This window comes from Cyprinodon tularosa, unplaced genomic scaffold (genome assembly GCF_016077235.1).
Source record: "Cyprinodon tularosa strain WSP-4 unplaced genomic scaffold, ASM1607723v1 ctg287, whole genome shotgun sequence".
Taxonomy (NCBI): domain Eukaryota; kingdom Metazoa; phylum Chordata; class Actinopteri; order Cyprinodontiformes; family Cyprinodontidae; genus Cyprinodon; species Cyprinodon tularosa.
Window position 1 is genome coordinate 679,813 of NW_024038993.1, and position 22,839 is coordinate 702,651.

A 22,839-nucleotide genomic window follows, 5' to 3' on the forward strand; every position below is an offset into this window, starting at 1 on the left:
AATACAGTTGTGAAATTCTTAGTTTAAAGTATATTTAAGATGCAAGTATTACAGTAGGGCCCATTCTTCTTTACTTCAATTCTCTAAAAATCACCAGAATGTAGAAAATAATGTATATTGTGAGAAAAATGTTCCACATAATTACAGATCACTTATTGTTACTCAGCAATATTAACTGTGCTATAGAAATCCCACATTAGTTTCAGTTAAATCCTCTGAAAACCTCCAACCTGACAGGGTTTCCTGTCCAAACTATTTATAAATCTCACCCCAAGGTTAGGTAAAAAGCTGGCAGCCCTGATCATAAAATACTAATGACATATATACAATTTTAGGTGCGAAATGAAAAAAAAAAAGTCCAGTTCATGTTAACAGTTTTGCTGGTTACTGTGTAAATTAATTGAGTAGATCAGTGATAGGCCCAAACTGTGACTGGTAATGCTTTAAAGCATGCTACCCAACCAATGAGCTATTAAGCATCATTGGACTATTTAAGCTTAAATTCAGCATGTCCATTCAGAACAAAGGCCCAGGGAAACGACAAGGCGAAGTTCAGTCCTATCCTATCTAACATCATAGCTGCGCGCTCTCAGGTGCGCCTCAAACCTATGATCTCATCCTTCACCAATGCGCGCCCCTCCACCCTTTTTCCTCCCCCTCACCTTCAGCCCCCTGATCTCGTTCAGGTGCAGCTGGAGGCTGCGGTTGACCTCTCGGATGAGATTCCCGTGGTCTAGGATCACGCTCATCTTATCGGCCTCAGAGCGCCTCAGCCGGCGCACCAGCTCCTCTTTGGTCCACCTCAGCAGCTCCTCGTCCGTCAGACCGGAGATGTCCTCGGCAGGACTTTCACTCTTCGCTATGGACAGCTGGAGCTGGGGCTGCGGCTGCGGAGTGCTCTTCTCCATTGGCACACCTCTCCCCGCACCGACAAAAAAAAAAAAAAAAAAAGGACAGAAAACCCTTGGGAGGGGTTTGGTCTAGTCGCATCCAATGGACCCGCAGAGGTTGAGGAAGCGGGTTACCGTTTGATAATCAGCGGCATGGTTCGGCCTGTGCGTTGCCCTCCGCTCTCCCCCTCTATCATTGAGCAACAGCTGCCAGGCTGAGTGCGGCACAACGGAGAGGATGCTGCGGTCCTTATCGCTGCATCATCCGCCTCTCTGCAGCAGCTGCACGGAGGGATCCAGTCCGGAAGGAGATGGAAGTGAGAGAAGCTTTTACCTGGATGTTAAAGCGGGGAAAGACAGAGAGGAGAGAGAGGAAGCAGCTCTCTCCTCCTATCAAGCTCCCTCCAGAGGTTGGAGATCCAGCTCTCCAACAGCTCCACCTAATGCTGGGCTTCATATCATAAAACAGCCCAATTCAAATGTGCACAGCTAGTATTTCTTTATTGTATACTATAAGTCTTTCTGCAGTAAGAAAAAAACAAATTAATTTGTCGATTTAATGAGATTCGTCAACATTTATGTTTAAAAACACCTTTATACCAAGATGCTTTATTATTTTCTTTCGGTTATTAAGAACAAATTGTGGAAAGTCCAACTATGCAAAGAGGTTCAATATCAACATCACACAGCTGGAGACTAAATTGTAATTTTTTTACTTGCTGAAAGCTATAAATATTAAAATTAACACAACAAGCAGTTAAAACATCTTACAGTGTATATCTACAGGTCCTCAAAATATTACCATATTGTAATAAAGTTTTCATAATGTAATGATAAAATTTGAACATTCATATATTGATTCATTGCACACTTATTTAAATATTTCAGGTCTTTTATTGGATGATTTTGGCATACAGCTCATGAAAACCCAAAATTCCTATCTCACAAAATTAGCATATTTCATCCGACCAATAAAAGAAAAGTGTTCTTAATTCAAAAAAAGTCAACCTTCAAATAATTATGTATAGTTATGAACTCAACACTTGGTCAGGTATCCTTTTGCAGAAATGACTGCTTCCATGCGGCGTGGCATAGAGGCAATCAGCCTGTGGTACTGCTGAGGTGTTATGGAGGCCCAGGATGCTTCGATAGCTGCGTTTAGCTCATCCAGTATGAAATGTGTCATGTAAACACTTCATAGTGAAGATTCTCGTTCGGCCCGATTGGAGAGGAATTTCATTCCAATCAAGAGGTTGTTTTGTGTGCCATCCTGCCCTCTATCCCTGTAGTAAAGGGCATTAGCATAAGGTACCTCTGATCCCTTAACCTAACTAAAATTACCACCAAAAACAAAAGTATGATGCAACAAAGGTCCATAGTGGAAAAAACGACATCAACAGAGACGACTGAAGAAACGCAGAAAAAAAAAAGTCAGGGGCAGGCACAACGATTGACTAAAGATGAGGATGAGCAGACAAGTATAGGTTCGTTTACAAAACACGCAGCTTCTTCTTCTACTACTAAAGTGTTTTCGGAAAACTAGACTGCTCTGCACATTGTTGTGCCATATGCCATGATCAAACTTTTTGGACATTGGGAACCAGTGTCCATATTTCATCTTGATAGGATGACCAGAGGAGAACAAGCAGCTTTGGTGAATAACAGCTGGGGGACTTCTGCAGCCCCCCCCTTTTCAGCCAAAGCAGTCACAGGCCAATCACATGGAAGCCACCAGAGGTTTGAAAAACCACCTCCCTCTCTGTGAAGACAGTGAAAACCAGAGAGCACACAGCATTCTCTCTGTTCTGCTTTAGCCCTTCATTTCCTCCTGCACCCTTTGGCTCCTGCTCTCCTTGCCTCCTCTCCCTTGCCCATGAAGCTGGGGTCCGCAGTGGAGATGCAGGCCCCAGGGGAACCAGATCCCCAGAACCATCAAGGATAAGTCAGAACCTTTCAGAACCAAGCTGCTGCAAACAGACCTTTTGCAACACATTTCTCTTAAGTTTCAGAACTTTTAGAGCCAAACTGGATGAGGACCATGCCCTGGGTGTGAGACTGAGGGGACCCCTGCTGTGAGACTCAGACAAAGAGCACCTGACTGCAGAGCTGCAAAACTGGATGAAACTCAAGCTTTCCAAATGGACATGGGAAAAGGTTTGCAGGTCTGGCATGATTAGGGACAGAACAAGCAATATGTCTTTTGATGATGCTAATCATATCGTGTTTTTACTGCTGAGTAAAGACAACGCTAATTGATGATAAAGAATGGACTGGATGCTACGCTATGCTACAGGAATATGTGTTGACTGTTGCTAAAGCTTAGACAAGCTTTATTCACTAAGGATTTAAACACTGATATAACATTAGTGTTCATATGTTCCTCAGATGCTCATTACATTTCCATTACCAAGTATGGCCAAGAGCCATTTAGCGGAATTCTGATGTCTATTCGCTGCTAGCTATCTCAAAGAGGGTAAAGAATCATTTAACTAAAGGTTTTTGGTTCTTGATTAAGCAAATCATTTAATAAAACATTATTTGGCCAAATAATGTTTTATTCACCTCATGGATTTGCATTGTGAATTGGTCTGAAAACATTCCAATTTCTTTAAAATTAGTGAAAAGCTAATTTGATCATATCCCAAATTATTCCAGATAAACTTTGGTTTCAAACACAGAATCCATCTTAAACTGCAATATGTTTTTCAACCGTTTTCCCCTTCCTCTTTGTACATAGTAGTTAGTTTAGTTTAGTTGAGTTTTACTAGTCTTAGTTGAGAGTGTTAAACTGAAATATGTTTGACTTGCGGATGAAGGAATTTTTGTTAATAAACTCTTATATTTTGAACAGAAGTTTTTTTTTGGCCAGGCAGCGTATTTCAGTTTTTGTCCACATACACAGCCATACATAGCCATATAGAGAGTTATCAGTTCCTTATGAAAGCTACCATGATTTCCAAAATGAAATGAACTATTTTCTTGAGAGTAACCTATAGGTCAGGGGTCTGCAACCTGCGGCTCCAGAGCCACATATGGCTCTTTGGACCCTCTCCAGCGGCTCTTTATAGTGGCTAAAATGTATATAAAGAGCTAAATAATTTGCTTTAATATATACCGGTATCAATAGCTTTAGCGTTTTTTATAAGATGGAAAAGAATGAGATTAAAAGAACCAGGAATATGTTTTAAGAGACATTTTTCTATGAATCAGCTTGAAAATTATGTTTTAACATTAAAAATACATGTATTGTTGATTGTTTGAGATGGCAACAACTAATTTCCTATGCAAGATATAAAAAAAAAGGTTTTCTAGAAAAAGTCATGTTACATTTTGCGGCTCTAAACAACTTTTACTTGGGCAAAATGGCTCTTTGGATATGAAAGGTTGCAGACCCCTGCTATAGGTTATGGATATTGATTTTTTAAAATCCAAAATAAATATCATTCTGTTAGCACAGATTTCAGCACTAATGTATAAAATGAATATTTAAAAAAAAAGAAATACTTTAAAGAACGTCATAGGGATGTCCCAATCCGTTATTATTATCAGATATCAGTCTAATATTAGCCAAAAAACTAAACTAAAACTAAACTAATCAGCCACAACTAAAATGTCAAATATCTTTATGGTAATAGAAACACTTCTTTTAAAAGTTTCAGTGAGCCATTAGCTAATTTTACATGAGTTTTTTTCATACCTTTTGTTGCTGACCTTTGTTCCCTTTTCTATCATTCTACAGTACAAAAATAAGTAATTTAAATAATTTTTGATAATATCATATTGGGTTAATATTGGCATAAGTCAATTCTAAAAGATGCAATATCAGTATCGTATTGGAAATTAAAAAGTTGCATCGGGACACCTCTAGTTCATATAGCTTATGTTTTATGCCTTCATGGCTTCAAGTCTATGGCTACATATGTACAAGCTGGATGAAAGCTGTTGATATACCTCAACCTAAGTTATTCACAGTGTTAAGTCTAGGTTCACAACAAAATTTTTTTTTAAAGATACTGGTCTAGTCTTTTCATAGAATGTACAGAGTTACAACACGCAGAAGTATGATTATGTGGATTCAGAATTGGCTTTTTCTTGCAGCTTTTTACTTAAGATGTTTTGATAAGTTATTGTTCCGCAACCATCCAAACAAAAACACACTTACTTTTAAAGTGCTATACATTGTTACAGGTTACAATAACATTTCCTGAAATATTTCTGTAAGGCAGAAAGCTTTATTATTATATTTTGGTCTTATTTGCATTTTCTGCTAATATACATTTTATAGGATACATATAATTGTAACTTTCAAGTTTTAAATCCATTTCTGAAAATACGACTGAAAATGGAAAAACATAAATTGTTAATGTTATTTTCCTCTTTAATAAAATAAAAATTCAATCAGTGTAGACATTAACAAAGTATATAAATTAATAAAATTTTACATACAACATCTGCATCAAAGCTATCCACATTCTTAATCTCTTTCTTTAATTTCATCCTCCTTTGGTTTTCTTCCAGACATCCGTTCTGCTTCCACCTATAGTATAACAATCTTTCCACTACTGAATCTATATCAAATTGGACACATTTAACAAAATATGAAAGATAGTGCATTATAAGTTATGAATATCTTAAATGAAAAATACATTTTTAGTGTATGGCCCAGTGTCAGTGTGCTGTTTGTCTCACAAAGTGTTTCAGTGCTGTACTTGATCAGCTCTCTTATATAAACATAAGTCTCAAATGTTTTGCACACATAATGTTTAAAGAATACATTTTACGCATATATATATATATATATATATATATATATATATATATATATATATATATATATATATATATATATATATATATATATATATATATATATATATATATATATATATATATATATATATATATATATTTATATATAACTATAAATCCAAAGTCAGAATTCTGAGATTAGTCAGAATCAGATTAAAGTCGGAATTCTGAGAAAAAGGTCAGAATTCTGACTTTTTTCCTATATTAAACTGAGATAAAATTAAAAAAATGTCCCTAATCCTCTTCCATGGTTTTAAGTTAAATGGCAGGTGCTAATTTACACACCTACATATGTTTTGGGTTTTACAATGAAGAGCTTAACCCATTTACTACATTTAAGTAACTTTGGTATATTGTAATTCTTTTCCGGAGGGCTGTAATTCTATTTAGACAATTCATGTGGTTGTGCGTCAAGTAAGGACGTCCTTCAGGTAGCACAGCAGCTTTAAGATGCTTTCCTACCTGGGATCATTTTCTTAAGGCTGTGCTTTGCAACATCCTATCAGAATATTCTATTTCTCTTAACCATACTAATGATATGCATGTGCGCTGAATCATTTGGTTTTTTTTTTCAGCTAAAAACACAACCGTGAAAATTTGTTCAATATTCAGTGAGTTAAAGTTGATTAAAATAGATTTTTTGCCAGCCCAACACATTACAGAGCGGAGCAGTCGACCGCCCCAAGATGGCGCCACCAAATCACGTCAGCGGCCATAAGCGGAAGTCTACTTCCGCCAGCTTGCTTGAATGGTTAAACCAATACGACGTCACCGACAAAAGAGCCAATAGAAGAAGCCCAAATGTGGAGTAACACGTCACTCTAGTGAAGTGGAGAAGCCGGGGCTGACAGGGTGCGATCTCACCACCGACATCTATCTGCCCTCTTCATTCCTCTATTTCTTCTTCCCGATGCTCTAATCTATTTCATACACAAAAAGCCACTCTCTTGTCCCAAAGTTAACTTCATACAAAAGGTAAGTGTTCCGGTTAATTTCGGTCGAAAGTAGGTCGTCCATATTTTTTTAGCTTCCATTTAACTCACAGGAAGTGTCGAGATGCTACATTCAGTTAGCATGCTCGACCTATGTAAGATGTTCGACTTTTAAGAGCAACAAGGACATAATTTGAATGTAAATGCCGAGTTAAAGATTCACAGTTTGGATATTTGAACATAAAAAACTGTAAAATATTTTCAAGCTTTTCCGTATTGTTATATTTCTGACCAGTTTCAGCAAATCTGATCAGTACAGACTGTATAACTGGTGTCTTTATTGGCGATGACCCGTAGCTGCTAGTTTGTTATATCGATGAGGTCTGTTCAGAATGTATATATAAACAGTTCTAACAGAGACTTCTCAGTTTTCCTAAACGTGAAACCAAGATTTTATTGCTGATTCCTTGGTTTTTGATTGCCACTTTGATAAAAACGTATTTTTCCTGACAACTTAAGTGGGATTTTAAAACTTTAATTGCTTATTATATGCAGCACTATGACATAAGGGTCTTTAAGGGGAAACTACATGCAATAAAAAGATGGTTTTCTGAAATAAATGATCCAGACATCAATTAGGTAATATTTGAACTATGAACTTTTGATTCAGTTGAACACAGGCATAAAAATGTCACGTAAGGCTTTGGACCTGCTGACGTGTAATCTAGAAATCCGAGGAACAAAGTGTCTTATGTTATCATTACACAAATCATTTAGATGTTTATGGCAAAAAAAGATTAGTAATAATAACTTTTATTTAGTTTTTGGTTGCTAAAATATCTAAAAATAAGTAATCAGTGCAATATTAAGCCTTTTAAAGATTTATTTGCATCAATCAAAACAACATGTGTTCAGTTTATTCATTCATTCTGATGGGCTTTTTATTTTCATATCTTGGCAATTAAAACAAAAACAAGAAATCGAAGTAGAATAATAAATACCAACATGACAGATGAGTTGGGTAACCCGACAAACATGCATATGCTTGTAGAAACAAGTACTCATTTATATGCACTGATAAGTCCTCTAGGCAAATATCAAAAGATGATGAGGAAAATAAAATAAAAAAAGGCAAAGCCAAATTAAAATTTGCATCAATAAATTAGATTTTTTTCAATCTCAGACGCTTAACTAGAATATAGCTACTGCATTATATGCAGTAGCTATATAATGCATATATTCAGTTTATCAAGAAAAATATCTTTGACGTTTATCTGTTTGTTTTTTGCCCTTTCCGATTCCATTTCTAATCTTTCTCCAAAGGAAGAATTTGCCCTCTAATAACACCGAAGGAGGATATCTAACTGTTGCCAAGTGCTGTTTAGTGATGCTTTGCTAAGGGCGTCACTCCTTTAAGCTGCTGTACACCTTCAAAAGCAGAGCATATTCAAACAGTTCTAATCAAAAGTTTGGACACACCCCGTTGTTCACGTTAAAATTCTTTTGCACTCCTCTCTTTACATCATCAAAACTTGTTCGGCAGGTTTACAAAGACACATTGTGCGTCATGCTTGCGGAGTTCCGTTTCTTATTTTAACCCAGACGTGAAAGACTTGTGTGTATTTAAAGCAGACCTTTGTCGCATTTGGTCACACAGAGGAGAACAACTGATGAAGACACAGTACTTAGTTTGGAGCAACAGAGTTTTGGACTACCTGAGATAGTTTAAGCAACACTTCTGCTGGACTAAACCCGTTGGTTCGGTTTATTTAACGTCTCTTTCTGCCGTAGCTTGGCATGTCGACCTACCAGGAGTTCATCCAACAAAACGAGGACAGAGATGGGGTGAGATTCAGCTGGAATCTCTGGCCCTCCAGTCGTCTTGAGGCCACCAGGCTGGTGGTCCCTGTCTCCTGCCTCTTCACTCCTCTCAAAGAGAGGCCCAACCTGCCACCTGTCCAGTACGAGCCAGTTCTGTGCAGCCGGGCAAACTGCAAAGCAGTTCTCAACCCACTATGGTAAGTTTCACACAAATCCATTCCCGTGTGTGAAGCCTGTATTCTTACAGACGAGGTTTATGTATCTAAATTCAACTCTTGTTTAAAGAGCTATTCCATGCACATCATGTTTATCACTTTTTGTGAGATGAAAATGTTTGGCAAAGACATAAAGAGATGACATTGGTTATATGGAAAAATGATAGAAACCTGTTAAAAATGTGAGGACTTAGCTAAAATTCTGTTGAAAACCATAAAAAGCTTATACCAATAGGTATGGAAATAAGATAAAATTAATCTTTAATTTAGAATTAAACTTCTGGTATAAAAGTTGGTAATTTACAGAGTATGAAATATAATTGTATTACATCATTGCTTCTAATTTTTGCAGATTGGTTGTTTGCAATTTTTTAAATCCAGTGATGGGTCTTGACTGTCCTTTTTTAGCGGAATTTATTTTGGGATTAAATTCTGAAATCTTATATTGTTACCAGGAGGGATTCATGAAAGCTTAAACACACACATTGTTTACCTCAGTGTCACACTTTCATTTTTTTTTTTTAACTCTAGTCTAGACCCCCAAAAAACAATATTTAAATTTTATCCTTTTATTTTCTCTAGTCAAGTCGACTTCAGAGCCAAAATATGGGCGTGCAACTTCTGTTTCCAGCGGAACCCTGTAAGTGCCACCACATGCAACATGTTTCCATGCTTAATTCATCCTCTGACCTCTGTCAGTTCATCCATAAGCCTCAGAAATAAATGTTACCATTCCACATTCCTTTATTGTTGAGCTGACAATTCCTTTGTGTTCGTACAGTTCCCTCCCTCCTACGCAGGCATATCAGAAGTGAACCAGCCAGCCGAGCTCATGCCACAGTTTTCCACCATTGAGTACATAGTACAGGTAAATGAATGTGTGTTTGCACCCTGACCTCGCCCTTGCATAACATGTACTGCTGATCTGCTATGCAAAAGAGAGCATGATGATTTGCATAAGAAATATGTAATAAGAATATAACAATAGTTTTATAATTGGCTACAGTTAAAGGAATGAAACTATACGCAGGATTTAATGACAGTTTTTATTCAGTTTACTGTCTTAGGTAATACATAAAGAAGGTTTTCAATAATGGCATCTGGAATTAATTCCCCAAAGCGTAAAACTTTCAACCTTGCAAACCTTTAGGTTTTTGGGCTTTTTAACTTTCTCCTGAACCACACAACCTCACTGATGTTTCAATGGTCCCTTTTCCTTACTCCTCACAGCGTGGACCCTCAGCCCCGCTCATTTTTCTATATGTGGTGGACACATGTTTAGAAGAGGAGGACCTCCAGGCGCTGAAGGAATCCCTCCAGATGTCATTGAGTCTGCTGCCACCAAATGCCCTGGTGGGCCTTATCACTTTTGGACGCATGGTTCAGGTCCATGAGCTGACATGCGAGGGGATCGCCAAGAGCTACGTCTTTAGAGGCACCAAGGACCTCTCCTCCAAACAGATCCAGGTATGTGAAGATTACTTTGATGACAAAGAAAACATTTGGGAACAAAAAGAGAACATATTTACGTATATAAAGACCTGTGATTAGTGTGAAATGTAGCATTACTGGTTTGACTGGGTCCAAATTGGATTGATTTCACTGCCTGTGGGTGTTTTTGTATTTCTTTGTGAAGTGAAAAAGCTAGCATTCATTCTAGCAAGCACTCTCAGATCACTCAGCAATGCATGCATTCAATTTCAGGAGATGCTTGGGCTGGCAAAGCCCGCAGCACCAGGACAGCAGGGTCGTCCTGTGGCTCCCCAGGATGCTGCTGCCTCCTGCAGGTAAGAAGGAGGAATACCACTTCTCAGTTCTAACCAATATCTGCTGCTTTTAAAAGCACCTGCAGCAGATGGCTTGTTTTTTGGGTTTTTTTTTTCTAAAAGCCCTGCTTTTCCCCATCCAGGTTCCTTCAGCCAGTTCACAGAGTTGATATGAACTTGACCGACTTGCTTGGGGAGCTGCAGAGAGACCCCTGGCCTGTCCCTCAGGGCAAGCGTCCGCTGCGCTCCACTGGTGTGGCACTGTCTGTTGCTGTTGGCCTTCTAGAGGTAAAAACAAGTCATTAATACTATACTGGTTTCAGTTATGTTCATATATATATATAATGTATGAAGTCATCCTGTTCGTCTGCTCTTCACCTGATATTGCTTCTTAAAGAACAGCTTGTTAGCATTGCACTCATTTGCCACGCTGTTCCTTTCTCCTCTCCACCATCATCCTCTAGTCTTCTAATGTTGTATAACTGATAGCACAAGAGAAAACAAACAAAAGATTGTACCTTTCCTCACCCTTTGGGGGAATTTCTGTGCTTTTAGTAACTTTGGGTTCCCTGATCAAACTCCAGAAATAAACTGTGAATGTAAAGCAGATCTTCAGAATGCTGAATGCCTTATGTGAAAAACCAATGTCTTTTTGGAAGTGTGTTTGAATGTAGTTTTTTTTAATTAAAAAAGCTTTCAGTTGCTTTTTTTTAGTGGTGAGATGGCTGATTTCCAAATGTCTTGTCATGCAGAGGACGTTCCCAGACTTTGGACTGTGTGTTTATCTGTTGCCAGCGTGTGTTGCCGTGCTGATCTTTGCTGACTAACAGTAGATTTGCCTCTCTTGCACTCTGTGTGATCTTTTTGTTTTTTTTGTTTCAACTTTATATAAGGACCAAATATTTACAGCGATAACTATCTTTGCTCTCATCTTTCTCTACTTTCTTAATAATTCCTTTCTTTCAGAAAAAAGTATTTAATATAAGATATAGATATAGTCCTGCTTAAATCTTCCTGCAAATGTCCTATTCATGTTCTAACCACTAACAGATCTGAACAGATGTGTTTTTGTGTTTAATCTGCTGTTTGTGTTTTTATGTTTGATCTGCTGTTTGTGTTTTTGTGTTTAATCTGCTGTTTGTAAGAGAGGGTAAAATCCAACTTCTTTATTTTTTATTTCTGTCTCTCTCAGGGGGCCTTCCCAAACACAGGAGCCCGTGTGATGCTGTTCATTGGCGGGCCGCCCACCCAGGGACCAGGCATGGTGGTGGGAGATGAACTAAAAACCCCCATTCGCTCCTGGCATGACATCCAGAAGGACAACGCGCGGCATCTAAAAAAGGCTACCAAGGTGACACATTAATGAAACCTCTGCAGATACGTTTCGCTACAAGAAAATTAGTTTTGCACATTGAATTAATTTGATCTGTTTTTCTCTCTCTGTTTGTATTTGCAGTACTATGAAGCTTTGGCGAACCGTTCCGCTGTGAACGGACACAGTATTGACATCTACGCATGTGCTCTGGACCAAACAGGCCTGCTGGAGATGAAGTGTTTATCTAATCTCACAGGGTATGTCAGAAATTACTCCTTCATTTGAGGGATTTATTTCTCTTTTTCTGGCCTTTTTTTAAAATTCTAGTTTAGTTTCCTTTATTCATGCCTTAGAGATTGGACAATGTTCCCATAGATATACTAGGAGAATAGAAGAGATTCACTCCAAACATTCATTACTAAATAAAAAAACAATTTTCCATTACTGATCAATTAGATGTATTAAATATGTGATTTATTTATGTTTGTAACTATTTCAGGGGACATATTGTGATGGGGGACTCCTTCAACACCTCCTTGTTTAAGCAAACCTTCCAAAGAGTCTTTAGCAAAGACTACAACGGAGACTTCCGAATGGCATTCGGAGGAGTGCTGGAGGTCAAGGTAAATTAAAAACTTTACTCAGTTAACTTGAAATACGAAGGGTATTTGTAAAAATCTTTAGTTAAAAGTTAAATTCTGACCGTTTTGATCCTTGTAGACCAGCAGAGAGCTGAAGGTTAGCGGGGCCATTGGACCGTGTGTTTCGCTGCATTCAAAGGGTTCCTCTGTTTCGGAGAATGTAAGTCCCTCTAGCAGATTTTACCTGGGGGCTCTGATTCTTCACCCCCATCATAGGTAGTCTAAGAGATGCCATTAGCTGGAATTCACCATACTGGTTTTGTGTGTGCAGGAGATGGGCATTGGTGGGACAACCCAGTGGAAACTATGCGGCCTTGACCCCTCCACTACCCTGGGCGTTTACTTTGAGGTTGTGAATCAGGTAAAAACCTTTCTATCTTTTTTGTAGTCGTTATTTGTTTTTTAGCTCTCAAGGACTGTAGCTTTGGAGAACAACCGTTTGTGATCCAGTATAATGGCTTTCTCTTCAAATTTGCAGACAATGGCTTGTTGTTTTTCTTGCAATAACAGCATTGTTGTTGAAGTCTTCCATGAGGAATAATTGTTGTCTGTGTTTTATCTAGCACAATGCACCAGTCCCACAGGGTGGACGTGGGGCGGTCCAGTTTGTTACCCAGTACCAGCACTCCAACACACAGCGGAGGATACGGGTCACCACCATTGCCAGAAAGTAAGTCTCTTACTGTGTTGCTGAAGCTCTCCGCTCAATCAGATCATTGTGCGGTTTGGTGTGTCCCTGACAAACCCAGCTAGTGTTCCTAAAAAGAACTTGAATAAGGAATTCATTGAATAATGGAATGTAACCTTGAACTAAGGTTGTCCTCACTAAAGAGATGTGCATATTTGCCCTTTAGAAAAATGTATAAACTATGTGTCATCTCACCACACCCATTCTCACCTGTCCTTTCTTTTTCTCATGTTCTACATTCTTCCCTTACCTCAAATCCTCCCCTTTTTCTTTATCTTCCACCTACTCAAGTTGGGCCGACGTCCAGTCTCAGATTCAGCACATTGAGTCCTCGTTCGACCAAGAAGCGGCTGCCGTGCTCATGGCACGCCTCGGTGTCTTCAGGGCGGAGTCAGAGGAGGGTCCTGATGTGCTCCGGTGGCTCGACAGGCAGCTCATCCGTCTGGTAAGTTAGAACAAGTCAAGAATCCTGTTAAATTCAATATCAGAAATATATATTTTTTTAAATCTAAAATTTTTTATATCTATTAATCGAATAAATTATTTTAGTAAAAGAAAAGCAGGCGTTGGCAATCAGATGGATTTTAATTAACAACTCTGCTGTTGGTCAATTAAAAATTGAAGTTTATGTAAATGGACTTTATTCTGTGGTATGATTAATATTTAATTAAACGCTTCTTTTTTCTTTCATGTTTTTTTTTTCAGTGTCAGAAGTTTGGCCAGTTCAATAAAGATGATCCAACTTCCTTTAGGCTGTCTGAGTCCCTGTCCCTCTACCCACAGGTAAACCAAGTGGAAATCTCACAGAAACAAAACATTTAAATAGTTGGTCAGATGGTCAGAATACCTGCCTTCTATGAAAGATGTTCCATTTGCACTGAAATCTCCTGTATTCCCTGTATAGTCATCTCTGTTAACAACCAATTGATACAAACATGAAAACTGCTTAAAGGTAAATAATAATTAAAAAAAAGTTAGAATTTAAGCCGGTTAATTAAAGTCAGTCAGCTCATGGGTCCAATTAATCTGACTTAGTGTTATAGTATGACACAATGAGAGAAAACCATTTGCTGCAGTTCGTACAAACAGAACATCACTTCCAAATAAAGTTAACTTGACTTTTCATTAATAAAAACTCTAATCAAAGATGTATAATAAGTAATTTTATAAATAGTTAGCGTTTACAAGAACATTATCATTTACCTATTTGTTTTTGTTTGTTTTTTTGTAGTTCATGTTCCACCTGCGGAGATCACCCTTCCTTCAGGTGTTCAACAACAGCCCAGATGAGTCGTCCTACTACAGGCACCACTTTGTTAGGCAGGATCTGACCCAGTCCCTGATAATGATCCAACCCATCCTCTACTCGTACTCCTTCCACGGACCACCAGAGGTCAGCATCACTCCCTCTCTACTAGCATCCTTTGTTAGTTGTTGAGCTATGTTTAGTTTGAAAAAGTGTTTGTTTTTTGTTTTTTATTGGATAGGGTGATAAACCAGTTTGATTGTGTTTTTTTTCTCAGCCTGTGCTCCTGGACAGCAGCAGCATCCTTCCAGATCGAATCCTGCTGATGGACACCTTCTTCCAGCTGGTTATCTACCATGGAGAGGTGAGACAGAGCGCCACTGAACCTCTTAAAAAACATAGTGCGCATCGAAAAGTTTCTTTCCAAATGTTTCATGTTGTTGTTTTTTTTTTTACATAAATTAATTAACATTTTTATTTTCCTGTTTGCTTTTAGACTATTGCTCAGTGGAGGAAGGCAGGCTACCAGGAAATGGCAGAGTATGAGAACTTTAAACAGTTGCTTCAGGCTCCTCTTGATGATGCTCAGGAGATCTTGCAGACGCGCTTCCCCATGCCTCGCTACATCGACACTGAGCACGGCGGCTCACAGGCTCGATTCCTGCTGTCCAAAGTCAACCCATCACAGACCCACAACAACCTGTATGCCTGGGGACAGGTACGCACCATTTCTCTTTTTATTTTTCGTTTTAAAGAAGAATTTTTGTTTAGTTTTGAACATTTTTTTTTCTTCCCTTATTTACAGTTTCTTGTTTTTATAACCATTTAAGTTTTTCACTTATTTTACATTACTCTCTGGTTTATTTTATTTTATCTTCCGCACTGTATCAAAGATCACAAAGTTTAGAATGGAAAGTCTTTTCACAGATTCTCAACTGGATTTAGGTCCGACTTTGACTTGGTCATTCAAGTATATGAATATATTTTAATCCAGTGGTTTTCTATTTTAGTTTTCAATCACTTTAGGTGTCTCCTTGCAGGAATTCTTTAAGTGTGCTTAAACAGTGGTACTTGAGGACCAGGATGGGAACCACAATTTTTTGGATGTTTCTCATCTTTTAACACACCTGATCCATTTTTTTGTAGTTCAGCAAAACTCTGATTATCAGCTATAAAATGAAATCGGAAGGGACAAATCAAAAACTTGCAGGGCTCAGGCCCTCAAGAAGTTTTGCTTGTTGACACTTTTCACTATTTCAACATCCTTCAAAGCTTCTGTAATGAGAGAAAATGTTTATTTTCATTAAATTTAAATCATCCAAACATCCCCCAGATATTCTTTCAAGCACCCATAAGTCTCCAGCTGGTGCTTAGCACATCTCTTGAATCAGTTTACATTTTACTTTAAAAAAATGAAGATTCAAATCTACATTCAGAATTAAAGATTTTGTCTTAGATAAAAAGAATGAATCCTTAACCTGTTCTTTAAAAAACTGAAACACGGCATTAGATTGTCATCAGATTGAGGTCTAGTTTTTCATACTATAAACTGCTCATTGGATCAGCCATGTTTTAATAGGATCTCTTTATTAACAGAGAGAATGTTAACAGTTTTTTTTTTTTTTTTTTTCTGTAACTGTAGGAGACAGGAGCACCAATCCTTACTGATGATGTCAGCCTTCAGGTCTTCATGGATCACTTGAAGAAACTGGCTGTTTCCAGCTCCACATAAAGATCTGTCTATAACCACAAACATAGCTGAGGAATATGACCTTCAGCTTCCAGGATCCATAAACATTTCCTATATAAATGCGTTGTTTCTTTTTTCATAAAAGCCAACCCTTGTGGACTGCTGTCCCTGTCTTGCTTAAACAATTAAAGGAGAAGCAATAGAAAGAATGAGCAACAGTACATTCCTGAAAATAAAACGTCTCTAGTCATTTTCAACAATATTTATAAGAAAATTGTTCTAAGAAAATGAGTCAAATGTTTTATTGATTCCATGACTGCTCTTACCTTTGATATTCACAGTGATACGACTAATTTGTTCTTTTTTTTGTATGTAGTGTGTCAGACTGGATCGAAACCGCTGTTAATACGATGCCAGTGTGTGAATTTATGTATGTATGCATCTGCTTTGTCTATAGCTTAAGAGTTAATGTGTAGTTATTTTTGTTTTTTTGTGGAAAGTAAATTATAGCAATTAACCAATTTTGCCTAAAACCTGCTTGTTTGGAAAGAGAGCTGACACAAATGGTTTTAGAAATCTGTCAGACTTGGGAAGCTCTTCAGGGATTAAATCTGACTGTTTCTAAGAAATGTCCATCCCTACATAATGAGAATCCATGTTCTGAGGAATGGAAGTCAATCCCAGGAGCTCAGCTGACCGTTTCCAACAAGGAACATTCATCTAACTGTATAGAACCTTAATATAGCTTCATCTTGACTTGTTGACCATCTGGTATTTTGCACACAATGAGTGCCCCAGCGTCTTTGTAATCAAACTGTAAAGACCAACTAGGCTGATTTTTAAATCCTGTCAGGATTCTTGAGTCCTCCCAGCATTTGTTTTCTACCCATGAACTATAGAGGGCTACAGTGCTGCTCGTATGTTTACATGCACTCAGCATTTGCATGAATAAATTTTGAGCCTGTTATAATGCTTTTGGACTGTCATTTTTCTTCTTTTCAAGATGGAATGAAAAAACTCCAGTGAGTAAATAAAATAGTTTTATATACAGTGGGGTTTTTTCCATCTTAAGTATAAATGTTATGCCCTTTTTAGACACCTAATGTTTTGAAGAACTCACTGTGCATTACTTAAATGTTTGACCATTCTGCCTATACTAGATGTACAAATTTTGAAGGTAAGTTTTCAGTAGGGTCAAGGGGCCAATTCAGAATCTTGCCATTACAGAGTTCTGACCTCTCTTGTGAGAATTGTCCTATTGTTACAATAATACCCAGGTTTGGACACTTTTGCTTTTTCAGCCCAAATCTGCCGAGGTATTTTATTTTTCCTGGGCTCTTACTTTCAGAGGTAGTTGGAATTGGGGCATCATATCTAAAAGAGCTTTCACACCAAAGATTTGCAGTAGAGAGATATTCTGAAATGTGTTGCCCACAAATTGTACATTTCACACACATTTCACTGGTGACTTTACCCTCATCTCAGTTTTCATGGACTTAACCCCAGCCTCTTATGCCCCATCCCCACCCTTAGACAGATATGCAGATCCATATAAATACCTAAAACCACCATGTTTCAAATAAACCATGATGACTATGGTAATGTCAGGCTATCGCAAACATACTGTACATCAACACACCTTAGAAATATCTCCTTCAGTCAACCAACAACTTCAGCGACATCAGCGACTCACTAAAGAAAGTCGCTGAAAATAGAAACATTATGCTTTGCAATAATAAAGCTAAAGAAAAGAAAGTTGTTTCAAGTCTAAATAGTTTTATCTGTTGCAATGTGCTCAGTTATTGTAATGTATGTCAAATAACTCACATGCATTTGCCTGCCCATATTTCTTAAAGGAACCTGTCACCATGCAAACTATGTGACGTGAAATTAATCTTTAAAATAATTCAGAATGGTAAGAAAGCACAGCCAAATAAGTACGTAGCTGTTTAATAAAAAAAAACTTTCCATTCATAAATCCATATTTATTATAAGAGTGAAACGGTGCAAGGATGAAGCTAGAAGGGGGGCCAGTGGTTGCCATGGCCACCCTTGGCCTATCTTTGACCAATCCTGTGGCCACCCCTGCCAGGAGATTTGTTGTTGGCATGTCAATTTCATCACCTCTAGAACAAACAGTTCCCCTCTAAACCAGGAGGTGGCAGCAGTGGAGTCTCCTTATTAATTTTACATTCTTATTGTTGGTATATTAACCATAGCCTGACACATTCTATTCTATTCATATTAATGTCGAACATTTTGGACGCCTGCATTATAATTATCATTATCTATTTAAAAGTTTTAAGCAGACAGCTTTGCAGGAAGTGAGACCAGCTTCAGGTTTGGTGTCACTTTTATAAAGTTCCCAATGATGCATTACGCTGTCGTGTCCTGCCATCTACCTAATTTCCTTATTTTTCTCATCATTCCTCATTGCTTGGTTCTTTTTTAATTAATACAATTTTTTTTTTACTAGACATTGAGTCTTTGAGCCCTAGATATCTGAAATGGCTTTACCAGTTGATAAACAAGTTTTTTATTCAGTATTTGTCAAGCAATAAGTGGGCTTTTATTTTTTTGTGTGTTTGGTATGTTATTACTCCTATCTACTAGACTGAAGATGTGCTGTTTTCTTTAGCAATTGAATCAGGAATTTGAAATATGTGTAGAAAATCCTTTAAAAAAATCATTATAGCAGTGTTAGGTCACTTTACTGTAAAAAAAAATATTATGAAAATATTTTATATAATTGCTAGAATAGGGCATGAATTCAAAAATAATTTATTTGTGAAATGCATGATTTATAAAATACGTGAAAATCTTTATATTTAAAAGAGCATTTATGCTTTTTTCTATTTAACTGATACATTCATTTGTGGCATTTTAACAGAAACTCCCAAAGCAGCTTCAGCCCGCATCTTTTGCTTTTGTTCTGCACATTTTGCACCAACGCATGTTCTCCTTCTGGGACAGCTGGATGACTGGACACAACAGCCAGTTGTTGTTGTTGTTCTTATAGAATCTGGAAATGGAACCAAAGGATAAACCAGAATTGTGTAAGTCGATAATTTGCTGATTTCTTAGATTTTTTTGTGATATTTTAGAAGGAAACTGTGTGTTTGAACTGTTAGCTGAGCTTCCCATGTGTTTAAACAGAATAGTGCATTTAATGTCTATTAATTTGAAGGAGGTAATAAAATAAGAATCCTGAAAGAAATTGTCAACTTTATTAATGTGAAATTTAGCAAATATAAACACATTTATTTACACCAGCTAACCAAAAACAGGAACTGATTTTCATTTGTTATCAGTCTTTTTTACAGTGGTTGTAGAGATCTTAACTCAGCCCTTATTCTAATTTGCAAGCCCTCACATCGGAAAAAGTAAAAACACAAGTTTCAGTGAAGCGCCACTGACTCTTTCCTGTGATAAATAATCACATGCCAGACATCTGTCAGGGTATGTGAGATAAACAGCTTTACTTTGTCGGGTATTATTGGAAATACGGACTGCGTCAGAAAAAAAATAAAGCCACGCAGAGAATGTTGTCAAAACAATAGTGACATGTCCTCTCTGCAGATTGGGAGCAACATCTATTCCTAAACAATCGTCTTTCCCCCTCCGTCATTCATCACCACAAAATGTGAAGAAACAAAACTACAATCAAAACCACTCAGTCAACCATCCACTGTCACTGTAAGCTGATTTGAGAGAAGACAGTATGATTTCGAGGATCAGTGAATAACAGATTATAAAGACTAATCCTGGATGCGCAACGTGTTAAGAGGCAAATTCTGCTTTTATGAGACTGAACAGAAGCTGCCACTGTAATACAAATTAAGTCTGTATTTCAAAAGCGTTACTTTGAATGTGCTGCAATCTGAAGCTCCTTACACTTTTTAAAATGTTAAATGGTAAATAAAAGACACAGCAACAGCCATTAGTTCTCTTCTGACATTGATACTCCTACACAATGCACCAAAACCTGGTTTATGTTCACACACTTTATATTTACAGTAAAGCTGCTGCAAGGGATTTGAGTGTGCGTCGTACATGGATAAGATGTGATCTCATGAAGAAAATGAATGCCTCTGTGATTAATCTCTACTTTTACATGCTTGGCCTTCTTCATGCATGTGAGAGCTGCAGCTTTGTGTGCTTGCAGATTTAGATTGAAGAAACATTAACATTCCAGTCTTTTTTTTTCTCCCTCCCGCTCAGTTCCTGACTTAGGCAAAGCTGCAAGGAAATATGCCATCGCTTTATCCACAAAAAAAAAAAAAAAAAAGGGGAAATAATCTAAGGGCTCAGTTGAAATCCAGCAGCCACATAAATCTATTCTAGGCTCTGACTACTGTAAGTTACATAAGATTTCAGTGTGAAAATGTATATCAGCAATCGTATGGTACTATTAATAGTATGATTCTGTTGCAGTTTCTTATTTGGTGAGTGAGAGGATAAATGGGTGACATTTAAGAGTCCTCACTGCAATGGAAGTTTCTCTAAATATAGAATATAAAGTACATAATGTTTAAAGCTGTTACACAACTGAAAAGCTCCTTTGGTTAAAAACATCTCTGCCCTAGGTGTTCTACGGAGTGTTATCACAGATCCCTCCTCTCTTCTTCTCTGAGTACTTTATATTTAGAACAAAAAAGCAAAACAATAGTCAGAATTGTTGCCAACAGTATTGTCACACAGAAAACTGAAACATCTAAATACAGATGTGGAGAGACTTGTGAAATTTTTCATGAAAAATAATTAGAATAGATCTTTTCAGAAACTGTCATTCTTCTCAAGATAATAAAGTATTCCTGAATTAGAACTTTAATACATTTTGCTTATAATATGTATAATTAGGTTATAACGGGTGGGGCTAAGAATGGGATAGTGCTGGTTTAAAGATTTCCTACAAAGATTAATCAATTGACTATAAGTATGATGATGACTAAAAATTGTATCAAGGTGAATAACATAGCTGTGACTATAAACATAATTGGAAATAAGAGAAGAATCCACTTAAATTGTATTCAGTATGTTATGTTGAACCACCAATTACAAATACCTTAATTTAAAAAAGCATGCTTTGTGTGATGAATTGCATTCGAGTCAATGAGTCGATGCAATCAACTGGTTTTCCTTAGATGTAAAACTTTGAATCAAATTGACTGTATGATCTGATGAACTGTAAAGTGCCTTTAGATGACTTGTTTTGTGAATTGGCGCTATATTAATAAACTGAATTGAAAATTGAATTGAATTATTTACTGATAAAAAGATAATTATATATTAAAATATTACTGACACACTTGTCATTTATTTATTAAACATATATAAATTAGATGTACTGATTCTATTTAAAATATTCACCTCCAATTTCATTGTGGCACTTCAAACTGAATCGAATCGAATCGAATCGAATAGAATAGAATAGATTCACATGCTTAAACTGGAAGGCAACCACACTTTCACTGAGTTTTTGAAGACACCTATCCAGGTGTCTTTTTTAATTCTGTTGGGTCACACCAGAGCAATCAAGAGCCAACATGAGCCCTAGTTCTATTCCATTTCACACGAAATGGAATAGAACTAGGGCTGCAACAATAATTGAATAGCAAAAGTTCCCTTAAAGAAGACATTTTACAAAATCAAGCTAAATCTTTTCCACTTTAGGAGTTCTGGATAGAGCATATTGACAGACAAAAAAGATTTTTTAATCTTAAATGCAAAATTTTGAAATACTTTTTTTTTTTACAATTTTGGAATCATTACTGCTCTAAGTGGGTCGCTCTGTCAGCTAAAGACCCATTTTAGAGTCTCTATACTCCAGTTAACTATTAATCGATTACTAAATTAGTTGACAATTATTTCAATAAATGATTAATTTCGATTAATATGATTAATTGTATAGAATAGAATACAAACACCTTTATTTTCCCACAATGGAGGATTTCAAGTGTAACTGAGGCGAAAACAAGGAGACAGAAGAAATTGTATAGGTACACACAACACTAAGGGTGTGTCCGAACGTCTGCCTTAACCCCTAACCCAGTGGTTCCCAACCCTGGCCCTCAAGGACCCCCACCCTGCATGTTTTAGATAAGTCTGTTCAAGCACACCTGATTCAAATTATGGCTCCTCCTCTGCAATTAAATGCTGTAGAAGTCTCTTATGGATCCATTCTTTTCTGGTCTGATGCAACAAGGAGACACTTAAAACATGAAGGACAGGACTGGGACTCCACCTCCCTGCACCTTGCCTGTGTTGTTGAAGAGGAGTGTCAACTATAACATCCCACTAACATGCAGTAAGTTAAGGAACTCGGGATGGCTCTTATAACCCCACTAGAAAAAAGAAAAAAAAAAGAAAAAGAAAAACAGGAGCAGCTTTACAACAGAATGGAAAAACTGCAGTAGGCAGGACCACGTTTAGAGCAATTATAAAGCTTTGTAAATAGTGAATAACATCTGTACAGACAAAGACAATAATAAACAGACTTTAATGGCTCAAAAAACACACTGATTCCTTGTGGAAACAATATGAGTCTTAATTCAAAAATTTGTGAATTAGAATATGTAACCCCAAAGTATCATACTGAAGCTTTATTTGGTTTAGGCTTAATCTGTATTTTTGTTGCTTTAGCCAACAGAACACTTGATTTATAATCCGCACTTTCCCCCCTTGTTTTATGTTTAGAGGTTAATACTGGATGCATTTCTCTGCTGAGATTGTGATATGTGTATGACGTCTGAATGACGTAACATTTTTCCCTCTGCTTTTTACAGGATCAGTAGATGCGTAAGCATTTATTTCACTACTCTATAAG

At 37.2% G+C, this 22,839-nt stretch overlaps 2 protein-coding genes across 8 annotated transcripts in view; one reads left to right on the top strand and one right to left on the bottom strand.

The window, feature by feature from the left end:
* Positions 1-1,302, bottom strand: part of ccdc85al (coiled-coil domain containing 85A, like) — a 55,192-nt gene extending 53,890 nt beyond the window's left edge. For 5 of the 7 annotated variants that reach the window (XM_038290752.1, XM_038290750.1, XM_038290749.1 and 2 more), the window contains exon 1: positions 663-1,301. In XM_038290752.1, coding sequence (XP_038146680.1) covers positions 663-908 — 246 coding nt within the window. In that variant the 5' untranslated portion in view covers positions 909-1,301. Of the gene's footprint in view, positions 1-662 lie in introns of all 7 variants that reach the window. The other 2 variants (XM_038290748.1, XM_038290747.1) reach the window with 2 other exon arrangements.
* Positions 1,303-6,499: 5,197 nt separating this feature from the next.
* On the top strand, positions 6,500-16,986 carry sec23b (SEC23 homolog B, coat complex II component). Its single transcript, XM_038290716.1, has 19 exons — positions 6,500-6,674; positions 8,423-8,649; positions 9,250-9,307; positions 9,449-9,535; positions 9,898-10,134; positions 10,372-10,454; positions 10,577-10,721; positions 11,626-11,784; positions 11,890-12,005; positions 12,248-12,371; positions 12,469-12,549; positions 12,661-12,750; positions 12,953-13,059; positions 13,369-13,522; positions 13,783-13,860; positions 14,309-14,470; positions 14,601-14,687; positions 14,820-15,041; positions 15,966-16,986. Exons 2-19 carry the CDS (start codon positions 8,429-8,431, stop codon positions 16,053-16,055), a joined length of 2,301 nt encoding a protein of 766 aa, XP_038146644.1. The 5' UTR covers positions 6,500-6,674; positions 8,423-8,428; the 3' UTR covers positions 16,056-16,986.
* Positions 16,987-22,839: the final 5,853 nt, after the last annotated feature.